This window comes from Pagrus major, chromosome 15 (genome assembly GCF_040436345.1).
Source record: "Pagrus major chromosome 15, Pma_NU_1.0".
Taxonomy (NCBI): domain Eukaryota; kingdom Metazoa; phylum Chordata; class Actinopteri; order Spariformes; family Sparidae; genus Pagrus; species Pagrus major.
Window position 1 is genome coordinate 6,505,932 of NC_133229.1, and position 12,810 is coordinate 6,518,741.

General features: G+C 44.8%; 2 protein-coding genes across 4 annotated transcripts in view; one reads left to right on the top strand and one right to left on the bottom strand.

Annotated features, from left to right (window-relative positions):
• Positions 1-1,798: 1,798 nt before the first annotated feature.
• Positions 1,799-7,658, top strand: LOC141009753 (leucine-rich glioma-inactivated protein 1-like). The gene is made up of 8 exons (XM_073482448.1): positions 1,799-1,995; positions 2,223-2,294; positions 2,804-2,875; positions 2,963-3,034; positions 3,755-3,826; positions 4,240-4,409; positions 4,495-4,659; positions 5,919-7,658. The coding sequence occupies exons 1-8, from the start codon at positions 1,799-1,801 to the stop codon at positions 6,734-6,736; spliced, it is 1,638 nt and encodes a 545-aa protein (XP_073338549.1). The 3' UTR covers positions 6,737-7,658.
• Positions 7,659-7,834: 176 nt separating this feature from the next.
• LOC141009751 (serine/threonine-protein kinase MARK1-like) overlaps positions 7,835-12,810 on the bottom strand; it is a 37,932-nt gene continuing 32,956 nt past the window's right edge. For 2 of the 3 annotated variants that reach the window (XM_073482447.1, XM_073482446.1), the window contains exons 15-18: positions 12,669-12,809; positions 12,277-12,528; positions 9,668-9,712; positions 7,835-9,541 (exon numbers count right to left, since the gene is read on the bottom strand). In XM_073482447.1, the coding sequence (XP_073338548.1) occupies positions 9,196-9,541; positions 9,668-9,712; positions 12,277-12,528; positions 12,669-12,809 (784 nt within the window). In that variant the 3' untranslated portion in view covers positions 7,835-9,195. The remainder of the gene's footprint in view (positions 9,542-9,667; positions 9,713-12,276; positions 12,529-12,668; position 12,810) is intronic. The other variant, XM_073482445.1, reaches the window with a different exon arrangement.

Sequence of the window (12,810 nt, forward strand, 5' to 3'; positions counted from 1 at the left end):
AATAATCCTGAAAACATACCTTTTTTAGCTATAGAGGCATATGAATGAGGTGAGTATAATAGAGTCACATACGGATAGAAAAACAATACCACAAATCTGTATCTATACTAAAAATCAATTAACAACAATGAGAAACGCCAGACTCAGCCATGGATATAGCAGTGGTCAGATACTTGCTGGACAGTGTCCATTCTATTCGGGTGATGAATGATGGCATTTATGAGGCACAGACACGACCTATCATCTTGGAGCACAACAATAATATCCAGTGTTCTCCATCTGGTCCAAAAGCTGCTGACGAAAAAAGACATTTGTGACTTTCTGTTCCTTCCAGCTTTTCCTTGTTCACAATCCACTTCTGTACATTCCCTCAGAAATAAGCAGCCTCGAGAGTATCTCCCTCACTGGTAAATAATACATTTATTCTTCCTCCCTTTCCTCTGAAGCCGTAAATCAGCAGCCAAGAAACAGCTCCGGGAGCATGACCCCTGACCCTTAATGCCCTGCTTTCATTTTTATGGGCGGCATTGTATTAGATATCAAATGGTGTAATCACATCACAGAGACTGAAGGTCCAGTGCAGTATGTATTTATTCAGAGACCTTTTGCAACCAGCTGCACATGTTTCTTCCCAGAAGAGTGTGACGCATGCTGCTCTGTCAGGCACACTGAGTAAACAAATTCATCTTACAACTCTGGAGGGATCGGGGAAATTAGATGATGAAGGAGAGGTCCTTATAGGGCGTCTTTGTCATGTCTGGCACAGCAGAGGAAAGCATCGCAATAAAACTGTGGGGGCAATAATTTATAGCAATAAAACAGACAAAAAAAAGAAAGGAGTGACTTTTCGTTGTGGCCTTTTTTTTTAAGGAGTCAAATAAAAATGATGTCATGGATGTCAGGATGGGAGCAGAGACCTGTCCTTTGTTTGTGAGGGGTGTGAGGGGGATGGGGTTTATTTGACTGAGGCAGAGCAGATGTCAGGATGACAGGAGGGCTTCCCCACACCCCTCCATCACACATTCTGCATCCAACAGTCGCCATGGCAACCACGCGCAAACCAGGAAATAAATCCAAAATGAGAAAAAAAGGGGGGATGATGAGAACTAGACACAGGGTTATGATTATAATGGTATTAATAACACAGGCTCTGTGACGGAAGGATGTTGCAATCTAGTGGAGCCGACACTACAGCTGTATTTCCATGATGACAATTAATTTCCATCGGGTTTCCCACCCGCTTCCCGCATAGAAAGCCCGTGTGCGTCTGCGCCACAGGCTGCAATCCGCTGGCTCATGTCAGGGCTTCATTTTTTCTCCAGCTGATTCACCAAAAAAAAGGGGAAAAAATCACATCAGTCCTTTGCCTATTGGGCGGCATCCTCCGGGAGCTCGACACGGAGAGAGTGTGGCGGCGTTTGCTGAAATCATAGGCGTGGTTTTGGATGGAGATGCTCCGTCTGCTCCCGCTGGGATCCCCACCTGCCGTCACACCGCGTTTGTCACCGCGCCAGCTGGTATTTTCCTGAGCGCAGCGCGCATTTGATTAGATTTGTATTTTTGTCACAGGGAATGTGGGTCTGTATGGGGGTGTAGTGTAATTACAGCGCGGAGGACTTACGGGGCGCCAGGTTTTAATCATCTCCGGAGCGGCGGTGGCGGCGGCGCACGGCGGAGATAAACAAGAGCGGACAGCGCGTCGCTTCGGCCTCCAGGCAGCAGCAGCAGCTCCTCGGCGGTGGGAAAGGAAGCACGGCGGAGACCCTGGTTCATGTGCAGGGCTGTTTGACGCGCAAGGATGGAAAATACACGCAAGATGCCCAAAAGATCTCCGTGGCTCGGCTTGCTTGTAGTGGCGTCTGTTTTACTTGTAGTGGACAGCAAGAGACCCAGGCAGCCCCGCTGTCCTGCATCATGTACATGTACCAAAGATAACGCGCTGTGCGAGAGCGCAGGACTGATCCCTCGCAGCTTCCCCCCCGATGTCATATCACTGTAAGTCATATTTATTATTCTTTAATAACAAATTACAAACCAGTGCTCTCCATGACAGAGATTTACAGGACATACTCAGCTCTATCTGCGTGGATTTCTCTGCTTCTGCTTCTGCTGCACAGTCATGCATACCCAAGCAGTGGACCAACTGTTTTTATGCTTTAAAGCTGATCAGTACATGTCTGTGTGTCTGTGTGTCTGTGTGTCGTGTCCCTCCCTCCCTACAGATCATTCGTCAAGTCCGAATTCACTGAGATCCCGAAGGAGAGCTTCATCCACACGCCTGCCCTGCATCTCCTGTGAGAAATCTCTCTGGAGCTTTTTGTTCTTCAGTCTTTGTTACATGCTGTCAGTCCCCCAGTGAGGTGATCAACGCCATGTTTAATGTCCAGGACATCTCCCCTCAGCTGAAGCTACATACTGCAATGGGCTGGATTGGATATAGCCTATTGATCTCAAGGGGAGCTCAAACAATGATAATTCTTTCTAAATGAGTTGGTGGATTATTCTCTCTCTAATCTATCTGTCCAGTTGTGCATCAGAGCTATGAGGAATCCCTCCTTTAGAAGAGGGGAATCCCCTTCACTCCTGTCTCATGGGGTGGAGTATTGACCGATTCCTTCAAAACAAACATGTGAGACCACAGAAATCCTAACAGAGCATTGATCCTTGTGTTTGATGTATTTAGGCTGCTATAGTGAGGAAAGGAGGGGGGGTTATATCACATGTCCACGAGTATACAGCTGCTAATGTGGGACAACAGCTTGTTGTTATCCAATAGTGATATGTTATGGATCTCTCTGCACAGCCTCTTCACAGCCAACAACCTGGAATCTATAAACGAGGACGCTTTCCTTGGTCTTCCTCATCTCGAGTATCTGTGAGTAGAACTGTATCCTGTCTCTGAAAGATGAGATTAGCCCATCCAGTCTTCGTCCTCATGCTTGTGTTCAACCCCTTTTTCCAGGTTCATCGAAAACAACCAAATCAAGTCGATTTCACCGACTGCTTTCCGAGGACTGAAAACCTTAGTGCACCTGTAAGTATGTAAGAAATAGAGCTGTTCTTCATCAAAAGTAGAAGATAATGATGTATTTTCTGGCTGAAAGCTCTCTCCAGGTGCAGGAAAGCAATGTTCCAGTGAAACGCTGACAAAGTTTATTGCACAACATGTACACAGACATTTCCTCAGACACTGTGCAGCTGTTAATATGATTATGAAGCAAATCCTGACACTTTCACAGTCAGCTAAAACGTAAAAGTGTAAGGCCCGAATCAAAAAGTGGTGTCGAGCGTGAACACGAGACAGACAGATGTCCTGATGTTTAAGTTAACTCCCTGAGAAAACAAAGAAACGAAACTGCAACAACCTTCTCTACAGTGATATCTCCTTTTTTCCTCATTTTTGTGGCAGAGAAAGCCATAAAATGGCTGAGGAGGCAGCTCTAAAAATAGCTTAATGTTTCCTCAAACTCACAATAAGCAATGTTCCTGCCTTCTGTCTCCAGGGTGGCAATATGGTGCCAAAGCTCCATAACAGATATCCTTATATCTCACTGCAAGGAAACACTGCGTAACCACATCCACGCCACCTCACCCATGTTTTGAAACACTGGAAGTTCCTCTTGCAAACGGTGGAAAATGTGAATCATTATCACTTCATAGTATGAAAGATCGGAAGGATTGGATGAGGTCCACTGAATAGATGATAAAATATGAACAATAAGTAGTAAATCTGATCGTCTCTTCCCCTTTTCAGGAGTCTGGCCTACAATAATCTGGACACTCTGCCCAAAGATTTGTTCAAGGGTCTTGAGGCCTTGACAAAAGTGTAAGTATGAATTTGAATCCTGCAGAGATCAATCGCATCGTGTTGCATAACTAAAAGCATAATGTAAGCTATCGTGGCCAATGAGTTCTTCTATATATAGAGCACTGTATCATTATTCCACTTCAGCCAAGGCTTGAAAAATGTGTGGGCGGTGCTTTTAACGCCATTAAAATTACATGCGGCAGCGAAGGAGAGAGATAGTTTGCCATCTATCACCCACTGAAGATGTTCAGCTCTCCTTTATAGTCCTACTTGATATTAATGAGAGCACAGTGTGAAGCTGCGAGGGCCAGAGAGCAAAGCCAGCAGTCATATTTCAGTGACTGCAGAAAATATCCATTCAAAAAGCTGAGAGCATTCCTGTTAGCCTTCTGAGGGGTTTGGGATTTACTTTGGTGGTTTTCTCCCTTCAGAGACCTGCGAGGGAACCAGTTCACCTGCGACTGTAAGCTGAAGTGGTTGGTGGAGTGGATATACAGCACCAATGCTACAGTGGATCAGATTTACTGTAAAGGCCCGGCCTCACAGCTGGACAAGAAGATCAATGATCTGGTGCCGCAGTCCTTCGACTGCATCACTACAGGTGGAGTACCGAAAATGTTTTTCCTAACAATCATGGCAGCTTCTCCTGAGTTTTTAATCTTATTTAAAGTGTGTCTCTCTCACAGAGTTTGCTTCCTACCAGTCCCTGAAGTTTGAATCCATATCGGTGGAGGCGTTTTCCTTTGGGAGTGATCAGTATGTGGTGTTTGCTCAGCCCTTCATTGGGAAATGCAGCTTTCTAGAGTGGGATCACGTGGAGATGGTCTTCAGGAACTATGACGATATTGACAGTAAGTGAAGTCTTTTTTCAAGTAGACCGATCAGCCACAACAATAAAACCACTGACAGGTAAAGTGAAAAGCATTGTTCATCTTGTTAAAATGCAATGTTCTGTTGGGAAACCTTGCCTCCAGGCATTCATGTGGATACCTCATGACACACAGCCACCCAAACACCGTTGCAATAGACAATGCGCCCTGTCACAATGCAAAAACTCATCAATGGTCCTAAGAATGAGACAGAGAAAATCCTGAAATCCTCAAAATTCTCTAGATCCCAATCAGATCGAGCTGAGGTGAGATGTGCCAGAACATTTCAAATCCATGGAGACCCCACTGCGGATCGGACTTGTCTCTGACCTGTCAAGGATTGGACACAAGACCTCTGGGGTTGTCCTGTGGTGTCTAGCACCAGGGTATTGGCAGGGGATCTTTTGAGTCCTATGAGTTGTGAGGTGGGGCCTCCATGGCTTGGACTTCTTCTGGTACCTCCAATGGATGCTTGATCGGGTTGGGATCTGGGAAATTTGAAGACCAGGTCGACGCTTTGAGCTCTTTGTCATATTCCTCCCACCCATCCAAACACTGTTGAGGATCAAGTTCACCCCTTAACGGCAACGGCACTCCCCTATGGCAATGGCACCCCCAGCAGGACAATTTGCCCTCCCACACCACACAGAAATGGTCCAAGGAACATGACAAAGGCCCCAGATCTCAATCTGGTCTAGCATCTGCGGGTCATACAGGAATAAATCACTTCATGGAGGCCCCACATTGCAGTCCACAGAACTCAAAGGATAGCTGTTCTGATGCCAGACACCACAGACCCCTGCAGAGGTCCTGTTACCATGCCTCGACGGGTCAGAGCCCAGTCCAATCTACAATAGGGCCTTCATGAATCAGACTTGTTCCTTGGGCTGTTGAGCCGTTTTTGTGGTGTGACAGTGCACACTGTGCTGCTGGGGCGCCCACTGCCATCAGGGAGTGCCCTTGCCATGACGGGTTGAATTTGGTCTGCAACGGTGTGGGTCAAGTGGCACAATGTCAGGATCCAAGGTTTCCCTGCAGAACATTGCATTGTAACGAAATGATCAGTGTTATTCACTTCACCTTTTAGTCCTTTTAATGCTGTGGCTGATCGCTGTATACTGTAATGTGGTGGTGAATGGGAAGTGAGTCTAACAGAAGGAGGCGTGATTAGAAGAGGAACCACTAGATGGAGACAAGACTAAGTTAAACTCTCGTTTTTATCCCTCCTTTCTCCTCACCAGGCACATCCACAGTGATTTGCAAGCCTCTGGTCATTGACAACCAGCTCTTTATCATCGTGGCTCAACTGTTTGGTGGCTCACACATCTATAAGCGTGACACCTCTGCCAACAAATTCATCAAGCTCCAAGGCATTGACATCCTCAAAATACGAAAACCAAACGATGTTGAGACGTTCCGCATCGATGGAGAATCCTTCTTCGTCATAGCAGACAGCTCCAAGGCCGGTTCCACCACCATCTACAAGTGGAACGGCAATGGCTTCTACTCCCACCAATCACTCCACCCGTGGTACCGGGACACAGATGTGGAGTACATGGAGATCTCTTCCAAACCTCACCTGATCCTGTCCAGCAGCTCCCAGAGGCCGGTCATCTACCAGTGGAACAAAGGCACCAAGCTGTTTGACAGACGCACCGACATCCCGGAGATGGAGGACGTCTATGCTGTAAAGCATTTTCAGGTCAAGTCAGACCTCTTCATCTGTCTGACCCGCTTCATCGGCGACTCCAAAGTGATGCGCTGGGATGGGGCCCTCTTCAGAGAGTTGCAGACCATGCCCTCTCGTGGCTCCATGGTGTTCCAGCCCTTCTCTGTGGGCAGCTGGCAGTACGCCATCCTGGGCAGCGACTACTCTTTCACCCAGGTGTATCGCTGGGATGCCAAGAAGGGCGAGTTTGTCCATTTCCAGGAGTTGAACATCCAGGCGCCGAGGGCCTTCTCTCCAGTCTCCATAGACAACCGGCAGTTCCTGCTGGCCTCAAGTTTCAAAGGGAAAACTCAGATTTATGAGCACCTGGTCATTGATCTGAGCAACTGAGCGATTGTTTTCTTGACTGGTTGTTTGAGTGTGTAGAGATGGCTGTTGCAGCAGATCCGGTGCAGAACACTGAAAGTTGATCCTAACTTGAGCAGGGCAGGCATTACTTTTTTTTTTTTAAAGTTTCCAATGCCATCAGTGCATTGTACACGCAAAGATAAACACATGCATCTCAACCAAATATACTTGGCTGAGATGCATGTTGAGCTCAATGCATGCCTCTCAAGTTAGGATTAGATCCAATAAGTTGTCAAGACATTAGTGCATGACCTCACACAGGCCATCCCATCCTGATGAATGCAGCATCCATGCTCATTAATCCATTAACTCTCGCATTGGCCAGTAGGTTATTTTTCTGTGTTCAGCTTTTCATGTGATTCAGCAATGTTTATACATTTGTAATCTCATATATTTATCTACAGAAAGTAATAACGAAATGGTACTTTTTAACCTATTAACACGTTTAACTGAACGAATCTGCCAAAACGAAATGTTTACAAATTTTTTCTGTCTTTTCACTTGTATGCTACGAGATTTGTAAATGAAGCTTTTGTAAGTTTAAGAGGGACCACACCAGTTAGATACATATTTGTTAAGGAGAATGATTTAAAATTTTGTTTATAATTTGGAAAACATCAACAGAAATGTTGTGTGAAAGTCTACTTGTGAATCCTTGGGACTTACATTTTTATCGTTAATGGTTTATAATGTTTAAAGTATTGAACAGTTTTTCATAAGAAGTATGGAAAACATTTTGGGCAAACTTGGAACTATTTTCACACTCAAAGGAACTGAAATGAAAACTGAGGCTATTGTTCATAGTGCTTTACCTTTGACTAACGTGCAAAATACATCAATTGTGTCATGATTAGGATTAAGTTATTGACTAATATGCTATTTAGAGTCAATAAAGGTTTACATTATTAAATGTTGCATCTCATGAGCACTGGTGTAGCATGACATTGTTTCAGTGTAAAATGCTGACACCTGGTCTTCAAAGCAAAACAACACACACTATAACACATCTACTTCGTTGCTTGAGGGAAACTGTCATCTTGAAGTTAGTTGTGTAATTCAGAAATTAAATAAAAATAAATACAAACAAATAAAATCCTTTTTATTTTCTCCAACAAAGTGCACGCCTCAATTCTACAAAGCAGCACATTACAATGTAATGGAATAAATACAATAAAATCCGCTGAATTTAAAAAAAAGAAAAGAAAAACACAAGCAAGGAGATACACAAGTACCTGCATAATCACACTGGTGGCAGGACTAAATCAGGCTCTTTAGAAAGGCTCCACCAGACAAACTGCTTCTTTCATGGTGATTGTTTGACTTTTCATGCATCTTCGGTCCTTTGGATAAAGACGTCCTGTCCTCCGCTTTCTAAAGGAAACCAATTTAAACCCTGCTTTTTTGTAATTGAGGACTACCAAACTAACACGAAAGAAATACAGGTGCATACTCTCATGTTCATACACATCACCCTGGAAAACTTGTGCAACTGCAGCAGGATCTCCGAATCACCTTCCTTCTGCTGAGAGAAAATAAAGTGAACACATTTTCAGTTTTAACTGAATTTACTACTCAAGTCTATGTGGTGCAACTTAGTGTTTTTTTTCCGTAGGCAAATAAAATATAACATAAAAGGCAAGGGAGCACATCCCTTAATATTCAACAAAATAATTTAGTGCTCTTTAAATAAAATTAAAAACACTATTTTCATATGGTGGCTCTTAAAAAAAACAAAAACAAAAACAAAACAAAAAAAACCTCACAGACCGAAAGGAGAATGCTTTAAGAGACATCAATTATATTAGGAAAGAACTCAAATCCCATGAAAAAAGACAGTATTGACAATAAAATTCTGTACAGAACGTAAAATCAATATACAATACAGTACCTGCAGATGTTATGCATACAGTACAATTCTCTTTTTACATAGTTTTAGTATGGACTCCAGCCTGATCTATATACTGACTTAACACAGGTGGAAAAGCGGCTATTTTAGCTTTCAGTAATTTTAATGGTTATTCAGCGAGGAGAGTAGATCTTGTAGTAGGCGTTTTAGAAAAAGAGATTGAAAACATTATTGCAGGATGGTCATCTTCAGTTGCATACTGCATGTGTTACATGAATGTGTCCTATGACGAGGAGCAGCGGGCTGATGAGAGAGACAGAGGGCCGGACGAAAGAAAAAAAAGGGGCGGGGGTGGGTTTAGCTGTTTTTGCTATCTCTCCATCACAGAGGTTAAACCTTGCGATATCGCTCTGATCCACTACCCTGTACAGTACATTCGTGGCCAGTATTGCACGTTACCAGCCGAGTCCACCCTGATTCTGAGCGGCAAGGATCTTCAGTGCTGAATTTTTGTCCTGTATGTCAACACTAATCCAGTGATGAGATGAGACTGTAACCAGAGCTCACCAAAGACTGACTGGGACTCCATCTGCTGTCACAGTTTGAGCTCATTGGCAATTTTGCAGGCGATATTCTTAAAGGCGATGGACGTGCCCGATATCCTCTTGAAGCGCACGCCGTTGAGCGAAAGGCGGGGCAGCTTGCACACCTCCATCTCCCATTGGACCAGGTTGTCCTGGCGAGCGTCGCCGTGGACACAGAAGAGCAGGAAGCGTTCGCGCTGCTCGTAATCGCAGCTGTTGGCATCCAGAACCTTTCGGATCTCCCTCATCATCTCGGCGGGCTCCATGGAGGAGGTGGTCTTCATGCTCCAGGTGAAACGCAGCGAGCGGGGCTTGGAGTCTCGGCTGCCTTCCTCCTTTGTGTCACCTGACACACTTCTACAACAGGAGAAGAAGAAAGACAAAAGATAGAAAGAGCAGAAAGAGAAGTGGAGAGAGATGATGAAGCAGGCTGAGGTTTGTTACAGGCTCTCCGTGTGATCTACGTCTACATCAAATTCTCACCTTGGTGTTTCTGTCCTGGCACTGGCCTCTCCTTCACTAGGCACCCTGAAATAAACCAGGAATACAGTTAATGCCACAGGCCGATGTCAACTAGGGTCCCCCCACCCACTACCAACGCCACCCCCATCATCACTGGACACAAGAGAGGGGTATCAGGCATCATGCCAGGAGAGAATCCACAGTCCTGGGTATCAGGGTTCAGCACACAATGAGGTGACTTCTTGAGGCACGTAGCTCCTTTACAATAACCAAATGCATCATCCCATCTACTGTACTGTACGCTACCTTTCCTTAATCCCCACTGATCTGTAAGGAGTGACAAAGTGCTTCTAAATCTTTGATTCAGCCTCTGTAATTTGCCTGATCTTTTCTCTTAAGCTCCGCATGAGGACGGGGGGAGAGTAAGGAGAGGCAAAGCCAGCAGCCTGAGAAGCAGATATTGTGGCTTAGCTTAGTAGAGAAAAGCTGGTGAGCTGTGAGGTTTGTTCTCGAGGCAGTGGGCACAAGGGAAGGAAATACACGGCATAACAAGGGTGTCAGTATAGGCAAGGGTGTGGTGTAGTGGGCAAGTACGTAAGGGGTTAAGGAAACACGGGCCAAGGTCATAAAAGTGGGCACAGAGAGGTTTATGTTTTTTTGGCAGGGGGGGACAGGTGCAGCAAGCTTTGTGTTCTCCTACCTCCGGGTCGACCTGAAAGACAGAGCTCTATGCAGGGAGAAAAGGAGAGAAAGCTGTGAGCCTCGACCAGATGGGCCAGCGTGAAGGTGACACAAGGAGCTAGCTGCTGTAAGGATGAGGAGGTTCCATCCTTTGCTTGTCACACTGACAGCAAAGGGTAACAGTGTGGATGTATCATAAGCTACCTAAGGATTGGGAACTGATAAGGGAGTGCACCTGTTCTAAAGAGGCAGGGAGAGTGTGTGATGCTTTTTTTGTTTTCACTGCTGAAAAAGGTTACAGACATTAATCTGAACACAGTATTCCTTTCATAAAATGTATAATTTTCTAAGCTTGGCCACAGACAAACAAATCCATGGATGACTTCTGCCTCTGCATGCACTTTGAAGGGAAGCAGAATATCACAACAAACTCAGGATATTTAAGGCATCAACATCTACTTGAAAACTGTAACACAGCCCAGCATTAGCCATTTTTGGACATTAGTCCCAATATGAATGAGCAAATACTTTACTGGTTTATAATTAAATGCCATCTATGCTTAATTATTCCTATCTGCATGCTAACATTACCATGCTAAACTGAGTCTAAAATGAGTCTGACCATAGTAAATGTTTTACCTCCTACACATCAGCATGTCAGCATGCTGATGTTAGCATTTAGCTCATTTAGCGCAGCCAAAGTGCAGCCTCACAGAGCTGAAAGCTGTGTAGACTTAAGTTAATTAAGATAACTGTTGTGGGTAAAGAGAAAGTGGATATAGTTTAAAGCCCTGTCTTCTTTAACAATAAAAGCATAAATACAGAAGAAATTGATTACCACATTAGGCGCCATCTATGTGCTGTGGTAAAATCTTGATGTTTTGCGGTGACCTGGCCAAAGCTTAGCCTATTATGGCCTATATTTATCTTAATGTTAGATTTAGGCTACATAAAGTTGAATTTCTTGATCTGAACTTATGTGTTACTGGTCAAATCTCCCCTCAACAGCATCCGAGCCTGGTGTAACCTGTGTGGTGACGTCTAGCAAGGTTGTTGTGGGAACGTGTGAGACAGGAGGCGTGTTGCAGCAGCCACAAAAAAGTGCTGTTCGAGGCATAAAGTGTCTAGATAGGCTCAGGTTGCAGCAGAACAGTCAGTGAAAGGCTTCTTATTGTGTTCGCTGCAATCTAAGAGAAATAAAAAGTCCCTGTTCATGGAACGATATCTTACAGCATTCTTCACAGCAGATTTGGTCCGGATTGTGAAAAGCTAGTTACCAGCTAGAAGCCAGGCTTGAATACATTTAAGTAGTTTAAAACCAGAGGACCCCAAATTACGGTTTGGAGCTGTGGGTCCGGAAAGGTAATATATGCAATGATGGTATCAGGCTTCACAGGTACGGTAAGAAAAGTCTCGTGCAGTAACAACCTTTTATGTATTTAGGAAGTGCATTAGATGATTGATTGTGGAATGCTTTGATTTCTTTGATTTTATTTTGTTTTGACATGACGCAGTCTAACATTACCCACATTTTTCACCCCAATGTTTAACCCATGTCTGCGCCGGTGATAACAACACTTTGTCAGACCAGTCTATATTGGCATTTCTCTAATTTGAACCGACATAGTACTTGATTCAGCTGGCATTCAGTGTGATTAGTAATTAGGCAGAGATCACTGCAAATTTTATCGTCTAACAAACCTTCAGACAGCCTGCAGAGGCATAAAACGGCATCCATGAGTTTGTGTGAATGAGTAGGAAAAGAACAATTCTTTAAAAACTGACATCAAGCAGCACATTTTGACATCTTATTCTTGTGGTTTTTGAGAGAGTTAAGACTTCAACATGCATTTCACTATCCCTGCCAAAGGTAGAGTGAATACCTTTCACATAGGTTAGGTGCAAGAAGTGTTAGTGAATAATTTGTGCAGCCGTTTGTTTTCACCGACCTGCGGACAAACTTTGAGGTGATCTTGCTGATGATCCCGGTGGAGGTGCCCCTGCGTTGCTGAGCGAGAGCCCCTGTGTCGTGGGACAGCGTGGGTGAAGCTGGGGGGCCGTTGTAGGTAGCGCTGCGCCGGTCTCTGAGCTGAGCTCCGTGGAAGGTGCTGCGACTAGTGGTGCCTCGGGGGAAGCGGTTCTTCTCTGGGGTGCTAATACTGTGTGCAGAAGGAGAGGTGGAGGGACCCCGAGGAGAAGAGCTGCAACATGAACAACATGTATGTTAGCAGGCTCGCTATATTTACTGTAATTAAATTGTCAGCACTACTGTCTCTGCCACAAAGAGACTTCCACAAGCCACAGTTATTGCAGATGACGATGTGTGGATCAGGCCGCTCACCTGGCTTTAAGCTCTGTGTTGTCGTCGATGGGGGGCAGTGTGCTTTTAGAAGGATGCCCTGACGATGACATGGACTTGGTGTGACGAGGTCGTGTGGAGCTAATCGCAGTCGATGGGGTGCTACCTGACACCTCGGTTAAAC

Excerpts from the sequence above, each read along its gene's own strand:
- LOC141009753 (XM_073482448.1), top strand. The coding sequence starts at position 1,799 with ATGGAAAATACACGCAAGATGCCCAAAAGATCTCCGTGGCTCGGCTTG. Across the intron at positions 2,876-2,962 it reads CTTCCTCATCTCGAGTATCT|GTTCATCGAAAACAACCAAA; the intron begins GTGAGTAGAACT and ends CCCTTTTTCCAG. Across the intron at positions 4,660-5,918 it reads GAACTATGACGATATTGACA|GCACATCCACAGTGATTTGC; the intron begins GTAAGTGAAGTC and ends TCTCCTCACCAG.